This window comes from Paroedura picta, chromosome 10, assembly GCF_049243985.1.
Source record: "Paroedura picta isolate Pp20150507F chromosome 10, Ppicta_v3.0, whole genome shotgun sequence".
Taxonomy (NCBI): domain Eukaryota; kingdom Metazoa; phylum Chordata; class Lepidosauria; order Squamata; family Gekkonidae; genus Paroedura; species Paroedura picta.
The window spans coordinates 49,861,614-49,870,127 of record NC_135378.1 but is presented as its reverse complement, the minus strand read 5'-3'; the positions used below and the strand labels follow the sequence as shown (position 1 = coordinate 49,870,127).

At 48.0% G+C, this 8,514-nt stretch overlaps 1 protein-coding gene across 5 annotated transcripts in view; it reads left to right on the top strand.

Annotated features, from left to right (window-relative positions):
• Positions 1 to 778: 778 nt before the first annotated feature.
• TMEM131L (transmembrane 131 like) overlaps positions 779 to 8,514 on the top strand; it is an 81,270-nt gene continuing 73,534 nt past the window's right edge. Inside the window, exons 1-2 of one of the 5 annotated variants that reach the window (XM_077300060.1) lie at positions 779 to 1,052; positions 1,895 to 1,965. In XM_077300060.1, coding sequence (XP_077156175.1) covers positions 929 to 1,052; positions 1,895 to 1,965 — 195 coding nt within the window. In that variant the 5' untranslated portion in view covers positions 779 to 928. Of the gene's footprint in view, positions 1,053 to 1,894; positions 1,966 to 8,514 lie in introns of those variants that run through there. The other 4 variants (XM_077300057.1, XM_077300058.1, XM_077300061.1 and 1 more) reach the window with 4 other exon arrangements.

The following is an 8,514-nucleotide window of genomic DNA, read 5'->3' as shown; positions in this document are numbered from 1 at the left end:
GAGGCCGCACGATTCTGCCCTGGCCAGCTCCACCAGTGCTCCAGCTTCTGTACAGGCATGCCACGGACTCTCCCTCCTTATGTCTCAGGGTGCCCACCGATGAATAAATCTATTAAAACGCTGTCTCTGATGAAGGCGTTAATGACGGAGTTGTTAAAGGTAGCAGCACTTCCCCAATTTGTTTTAATGCTCCGTAGGCTCTGGTGTCTGATTTTACAGAGCCTGATATGGAAGGGTTATTGCTTTCTTCTTAGCAGAATGCTAAAGCCGTGTTGGATGCAAACACTCAGGCATTCTTAATTTGTGCACTTTGAACCCCCGGCGCCCAGCTCCGCTTCTCTGGGCAAGAAGCCCTTCCACAGCATTCTTCCCCGACCCGGCAGGGCTGAGGGCTGCATGAAGACGCTCTGGGCAGGGCTGCGGGCGCGCACACGTCGTTTGGACCCGGCCCCAGCCTCCGTGCTCGGGGAGCGGCGCTCTCGGCGGCGGCCCCGGGGCACCCAGAGGTCGACATGGACGGAACAACCTCTCCCCGCCCCCGTCTGCGTTGCAGAGTCTGCTGCGGGACGGAAGGGCCTCGTGCCCCTTTGCTACCCGCTCCGGAGGCGAGCCCCTGCCGCAGAGCTTCGGGCCTGGGCCAGTGTTTATGTGTCAGGACGCGCCAGCCCCCTTCCATGTGCTCCTCCGGCGCTCTGCGGACAAGCAGCCACCGCCCCGGGGCGGAGCCCGGCGAGGAGCGGCGGCGGCGGCGGCCCTCTCACGGCCAATGTCCCACCCTGTGCCGCGCAGCGCTCCCTCCCTCCCTCCTATCTCTGTCGCACACACGCGCAGAGCGCAGGGAGGCGGCGGCTGCTGCTGCTGCTGCTGGAGCTGCTGCCGCCCCAGCTGTAGCCCAGCCCGCCAGCTCAGCGCCTGAGCGGCAGGCAGCATGGCGGGGCTGCGCCACCCGCCGCAAGGCAGCTATTGCCGCACAGCCACGGCCATGAACCTCCTCTTCGGCGTCTTGCAGGTCCTCCTACCCTGCTTCCGCCCGGGAGAAGCGCAGGGCCAAGGTGAGGGGGGCTCCCGAGGCGGGGGGGGAGGGGAGAGGAGGTTGCAAAGGGAAAACGGAGGTAACCCGCCCCCCACTCCCCCCCATCCTCGTCCGGGAGGCCGCGTGCGACAGGATCGGTGGTGGCCGCGAAAAGCTCTCCCCGACGCCCCTTTGTGCTGCTCGGCGGCGTCTGGCGAATGGTTCCTGCCAGCCCCGCGCGGAGAGCTTGGAGCAGAGCGCCCCTTGGCCGGAGTGCCCCCCGCCCGTCGCTCCAGCTCGCTCCCGAGAGAGCCGCGGCAGCCGTGTGACAGATCTGTGGAAGGCGCGCGGCGAGGGGAGCGGAGGCCGTCACCCAATGGGGGGGGGGGCTCCTTGCCCCCTGAGAAAGACGCGGCGCGGGCTCCCGTGGCTGCGGAAGAGATGCGGCCCCCTCCCCACCGCCGCGCAAGGAGGCCCCTGGTTGGAGCGGCTGCAAGGGGGCTCCAAACCCGCCTCTGGAGCGCCAGGCTCGCCTTCCTGCTGCCACATGTGATCCGCCCCTGCCGTTTTTAGCATGGCAGCCTCTTCCAGGAGCGAGGCGGACCAAAACAAAGCCTCATGCGTCCAAAGCAAAGGGCGAGCGCCTCGGGGGCCCCGAGCGCGAGGGTCGCCTCTAATTGGAAACAGAAGCCGAGCCCGGCCGCCTCAGGCCAGGGGCCTGTTTCAAAGAGTGGCCACCCCCTGCAGGACCAGCAAGCGGGGCTGGGAGGCCAAGGCGCTTTGTGTGTGGAGGTCTCTTCCGCCTGTGCAGTCCTTGCCCTCCATTGAAACGGCAGCCTGGGTTTTGCGTGAATGTTGTGTTTCCCCCTTTCTCTCCCATAGTCGTTGACCCTATTCCCAATGTGGTGGAGTTATGGCAAGCTGAGGATGGGGACCTCCTGATGCCTGCTCAGGTAAGGGGATCTTGATGTGTGAGTGTGGGCAGGAGGTGCAGCGGCCCATAAGTGAACACGTCTAATAGTAGTGTGACAAATAGATACCTCTGCTTCCACCCCCCCCCCTCCAGAAACAGCCCAAATCGGTGTATTCTCTGCACTTAACAACCATGTTCTTATACATGTCAGAGAATCAAGTCAGGGAGACTTCAAGTTCAGGATGGTTGCAGTGGATTTTTTTTTGGGGGGGGGGGGGAGGCAGTGTTTCTACATCACCTTGCCAGGTTCAGAAATAGAGTTAGTTATCAGGATTTGTCTGAACAGTAGATTATATCAGGTAGCATGTGCTTCTTTTGATGTTTCTGTAAAGATTAGTTTCATTTGACTTTATACTTACAAGACTGCAGGGGTGCTCTAGTGGAAGATAATCTACATTGCAACCTTGTGCACATTTACCTGTGAGCAGGTCTGGATGGATTTAGTGAAACTTTTCTATAAAAGCGCATGGACTCAGTAGGTTGTTTTAAAACAAATTATTGACATATCTTGATGCAGTATAAATATCCTTTATATTGCAAAGTCATGAGTTTTTCCCTAAATGTCATTGGAAAAGGTAGAAGAATATGTGAATTTACTCGAATCTGTGTGTATGTTCTGTGTGTGGGCATATATAATTAACTATACCTGTTAATTTACACTTCTGAATTAAATGTTTTTCTGTTTTTTCACATCAGGAGATTGGGAGGGAGGACTGTACATTTATGGAAATTTGGTAGAGATGAATTTTCTCATGTAAATGATGATCTAGCTGTCTTTTTTGTAGTCTGCCAGTAATTATAGTACATATGGAGGTATAATTAAACATAGTATTTACAAAAGATTATCATGATGTAAGAGTGTATCCACATCTCTAAATGAAGATCCATGTTAAAATTGTTATTGGATAGAGCTAAAACTTTTAGAAAACGAAGGTGACCCTTCTTTTTATGGCAGGTGGGGGGTAGACACACCTAGTATTGTGTTTGTTTAAATACAGTAATATAGACTTATGACTCAAGCCTAGCTCAATTGAGTATGAATAGGTTGAAATTTTTAAAATATCAAGTGGTGGTAGAATTACATAATATAGTAGACATATTTTATTTAATGCTTTGAAAACTTGAAGGGTTTTCTTTAGAGAAAGCATGTATAAGATTGCATGCAAATATTTTCCTGCAAGAATGTTGATCATTGATACACAAATAGGGGAAAATGTAAATCTGTTCCTGTGAACTCTAGAAAGTCATTGTCTGTATTATTATATTTGTATATATCATATACCTTGTTTTTATAGCAGTATTAAAACCTTTTTATATACTTAATCTACTGAAATTCACCTATTGAATCTAAAGAATTTTCTTGAGAGCATGTAGATAATATTGCTGAAATTTTAAAAGCTATTAAGGTTGGATTGGAATAAGATTTCCAGTGTCTGAGCATATTTCCTTCATTCTTTTCTACCCAAAATGGAGGGGGGGGGAGGCAAGGACAAATTTACATAATTTTGCAGATTTACAATTTGCATAATTTCTGCAAGTTGCAAAAACCTGCTTTTCTTGGAAAACAGAATTTGAGTTGTCTGGTGAAGAGTTTTATTTGCTTCTAATATGGAATACACACAGGATTGATTAGACCTCATCAGCTGATGAGAAGCTGGTGTTCACTTCTGTGGAATTTGAATCAGTCTGAAACATTTATGTGAAAGACAGCAGAAATATCTTTTTCCATCTTCCAGGATAAAGAACATTGTTATTTCCCTTCCTATCCAGTCTTCTTTCCACCACAAGACTTTCTCTGAACAGTGCAAAGTTTTCCTTCTTTTTTTGTCTTCAGGGTCTTGCTTCCTTCAGTATGACAATATTAAATAGCATGATTTCCTACTAATTTGGGGGGAGGGGAGGAGACATATTAGCATGAGATTAGAGCCAATGTGCTGCTGGCAGCTGTAATCTGATGTATATCAATAAATTGACTGCAGGTTTCCACCATTCTGTTATGAGACAATCTATGAGAAACAGCAGAAGTCCATAGAATTTATATATTTTTGTATTCTAAACAGGAACATTCATGAATGTTGCTGATCTATTTGCAGAAATATCAGAAATCCTTGTTTGACATATATAATTCTGATTTCAGGGTATAAATACAATATTTTGGTTAGTTATAAGTGGAAAGAATGATTAACTTTTGTTTATAAAATACTTAGTTTCCAGAATTATTATTTAAGGACTGGTAGAACTTCAAGTGTTGTTGAATGATTTTGGAATTCTAATAGAAAGAGACTCTTTCCAAGTTCTTTAGGACTCAGGATAATCAAATAGTGAGTTAGGTATACAGTCTAGAATGCATGGGAGGATGAGAAATGTTATTACAAGCTGAGGAAACTCACCAAAATTTGTTGCCAAAAAGAAATTCTAAGACAGCTACACAAATAAATCCACAAAAGGTGCCCAGCAGCCTGCTTCCTACAGTAGTCCTGTGTTAGTCGTTTGCAGCCTAATAAATAAGAGTTTTGTAAAACTTTGCCTATCTGGTTGCCTGAATATGCTCCTTCTTTGCATTTGTCCGTGGCTGTTCTTTGAGTCTGCTTGTAACAGTGGTGATCAGCCTCCATATGGGGTTCTCTCTAGCAAGATTTAGGAAGATTTATAAAGCAGCCTTGTTCCTACAGGCTTTTGAGAATTTTGTTGTGTTTTTTTTATTGTAGGGCTTGACAGGCCTCAAGAGTTTCTTAGTGATTTTGAAAAAAAAATCTTTTGGAAACTGCTTCATAGAAGACCAATAGGTTACAAATTCAAACTCTGAACAATTCCACATGTTCTGTCATCATCTCTGTGTGCCTATGCATGTATAGATATATATGCATGAATATGTTTGCATGCAGTGGGTCTGCCACATTTGTTACATGTCTCTGCTGACCTTTCAGGAGAGCAGCAGTGACTCTGGGCATTTTACCTCTCCTTCCCCAGCCGACTATATCAGTTAGCAGAACCTGAGTTGAGTCGGCTTGTTTTTGTGTGTGTGTGTGTATGTGTGTTCATGCAAACAAGCACATTTTGTTTTTAAGCTTCACTTTAACCGTAATTGTCATGTACGAGTGAGTAGGAAAGTAACCACAAATAGCTACTTTTGTTTTGAACTTTGCTTTGTGGATTTATTGGTTAATCTGTTTTCAAATCCGCTAATTTTGTGGCATTTCCTTTTTTTTCATTTTGTGGAGTTTGTGGGTGTGGATTAAATAAAACAAGGTAGTGCTGAAGGTGAATGGTTTTATCCTAATTTTTAACATATTTCCACTTTTTAAAGCTTGACTTTACCACGGATATTCCCAAAGTTCCTTGGGTTCAAAATGGCTTGAAATGGATGCGCAGTGAGAATACAACTGGATAGCTAAGGCTTCTGCCTTGTAAAAATATAACAAGCCCTAACTAATATGCAAGGCAGGCACTGGTCGCTGGCACAAACGCTCATGTGTGGCAGGTCCGTGCATGCACATTTTGTCATGCGCAGCTGCCAACGCGCATGCATGGCAGTTTCGTGCATGCCTGAAAGTGCCGTGCATGCTCGTTTGCGGCCATGCATGGCCCAAATGCGCATGTGCAGACCTGCTGCGCATACACATTTGCACATGGGCTGCTGCACATGGGTGGTGGCCGGATTGCCCTCCCCCCACTGGTCCACAGCCTAGAAAAGGTTGTGGACCACTGGCTTAGCCTACTTCGCAGAGCTGATTTTCGTATAAAATGGAGGTGAGGACAATAATGTAAGCAGTTTTGGATTCCAGTTGAGAAAGGTGGTGTAAAAATGAAGTAAATGTGTAATAATCTGTAAACCGCTCTGGGAGCGGTATAAATAAAGCCGTAAGGGGGGTTGAGGTGGGCCCAGTCCGGAATGGGGAAGAGCGGCCATTGGCCCTTGGCCCCGGACTGACAAGCGGAGGCGCCCTCCGATTGTCAGTCCAGGCCAAGGAGCCAATTGGTAGGCATGTGTCTCCCAATTGGCCACTTGGCCCCAGAGTTGGGAGGCGTGCAGCGTAAGGAGGAGGCTGGAAGGAGGGCTGCAAGTCTGGGGCACTTCCGGGGACTCGCGGAGGAAGGCATGCCGGCGGCCAGTACATGCTAGCACCTGCACTGGCACTTTTGTGTCGGCGACGACAAGGAGTTCCTCAGGTGGCCTTTTGGCAGCCACTGACACACAGCTTAGGGCCCTATACAGAACTACATTGAAGTGTTATCGCTAACCACACTCCTTTTTCACTTTCCATTGGCCAAACCACCTGCCAGCCATCCCTCCTCCCCTTCCTCCTCCCGCCTCGCCCTCGCCCCCAGTGCACGCCTTCCCCCCGCCACGAGCCCCAGCTACGACAATGCTTCTCCCCCCTCCCCCACGTTCACTCGGAACCATTCCAATGCCACCCCCCCTCCCCAAGTCGCCCCCCGCTGTTTCCTGAGCTGAGAAGGGAATGTCTTTGGACGCTTCCCTTTTCTTCTCTTCCTGACTTCACAAAGAACCATCAGAAGGCACTCTGAATGCTGAAATCCTCCTTCAGGTGTATCATCATTACCGAGGAACTGCTGATCAGGTAGTCTGTGTATAGGCTATGTTAAAAACTTCCATCTCAGCCTCTTGGGGGGGGGGGGAGTATAGTCTTCAACAGATTATCTCCCCAGAATGTAACAACCTCTCTTCCCCAAAATGCATTGCTGTTGGAATTATAACATCTTTCCTTTGGCATCTAGGTTTATATACTTGGGAGGTTGTTTCTGTTCTAAAATGCCCTTTGCGCTCACGTCGCTCTCTGCCTCATCTCCCGAAACACGAGCCAAAACAATAACCACGCAAAGCATCTCACTCAACAGTTTTAACCGGAGCTCATTGCTCACGAGAGAAGAGAGCCCTATTCTTACTTCCGCAAAGACCTACCTGTGCATTTCAAAGGGACTATTTGACATCGGTACCACTTTAACGACAAGGAGTTCCTCCAGTGGCTTTTTGGCCGCCACAGACACAAAACTTAGGCCCTGTATAGAACTACATTGAGGTGTCGTCGCTAACCCTGCTCCTTTTTCTCTTTCCTTGGGCCGACCCGACTGCCAGCCACCCCTCCTCCCCTCCCTCCTCCTGCCCTGCCCTGCCCTGCCTCGCTTCCCCCTAACCCCACAGCACGCGCCTTCCCCCCCAACCCAAGCCCCAACTACGCCGTCGCTTCTCCCCCCACACGTCCACCAGGAACTCTTCCAATGCCGCCCCCTCCCCTTGGTCACCCTCCACCGCTGAAACCCTTCGCCTCACTCCCCCCTCCTTCCCCCTGTGCCCCATGTCCTTTCAAAGCCCATTTATTTTAAATGGGATTTGAAGCTAGTTATGTTTATAAACCTGTAAGCCTAAAAGAGGCCTGTCAGTGATTTGTACTGCAGTCCTATGCCGAACCTACTCCATACTAAGCCCATGGATACAGTGGGCTTGGACTATTATTAGTATTACTCTTCGAATTTCCAACCAAATCCATGTCACATTTAATAACCCCCCATTACACACTAATTTAACTTATGCTGATAGTATACCAAAAGCAGTCGAAAACATGCTCCATTCTAATATTCAGCAAACAACAGACATTATTTTTGTATGTTTTTTTTGGTGGGGAGGCCTGGATATCTTGTGGGAGGAACATTTCTTTGATGAGTCCTATAGGAGTTCTCTGAGATGCTACAGGTGGTGGGGGAGATCATAACTTGCCCGTCTGATCTGGAAGGTGCTGAGCTTTCCCAAGGCATCTTGGCTGCTTCAAGCCTCCTTGCAACTGTACTGTCTGAGCCAGCTCAAATGGGCAGGAAGGATGGCTTCTCCAGTGGCATTTGGGTCTCAGTGGAGCTAGCCTAGATTTTGTGGTTGCTATGGCAACTGCAAATACCTCTGCTTCGCTTAGGGAGATGATTATTTCTATCCTCTTCCTTTCCTCCAACATCACAAGGAAGGGGTACAAAGTATAGTTGCTGACCAGGATATGGGTTGCATGGCATGCCTATAGGACACATATTTGCCAACATATGTTGGGCACTCATGCATAATTTCCATGTGCAATCCCAAGGGTGGCATGCAGTATTATTTGTATGTGGGGAAATGCAATGTAAACTTACTCTCCTAGCTAAATCAAAACATACCTATTGAGGCGCTTTGAAGGATAATTTCCAAGTTCAGGTGTAATTTGAGAGTATGCAACTAAGTTCCAGAATTTTGAGCTAAGATTCTCCAGTGGGCTTCTTTGGAAGTTAGTCGTAAAATAACATGCGTCAAGGACATAGCTTTAAGAGTGCCTTAGTCCATGAACAGAAAATCATCTTTAAGCTTCTGTATGAAGTCATGATTTCCTAGACTTTCCCACAAGCTCTGAAGCCAGTAGGGAATAGTGGTTAAGAGCAGCAGCTTCTAATCTGTTGAGCCAGGGTTGATTCCCTGCTCCACATGCAGCCAGCTGGGTGACCTTGGGCTTGTGACAGCCCTAATAGTGTTGTTCTAACTTGAGCAATT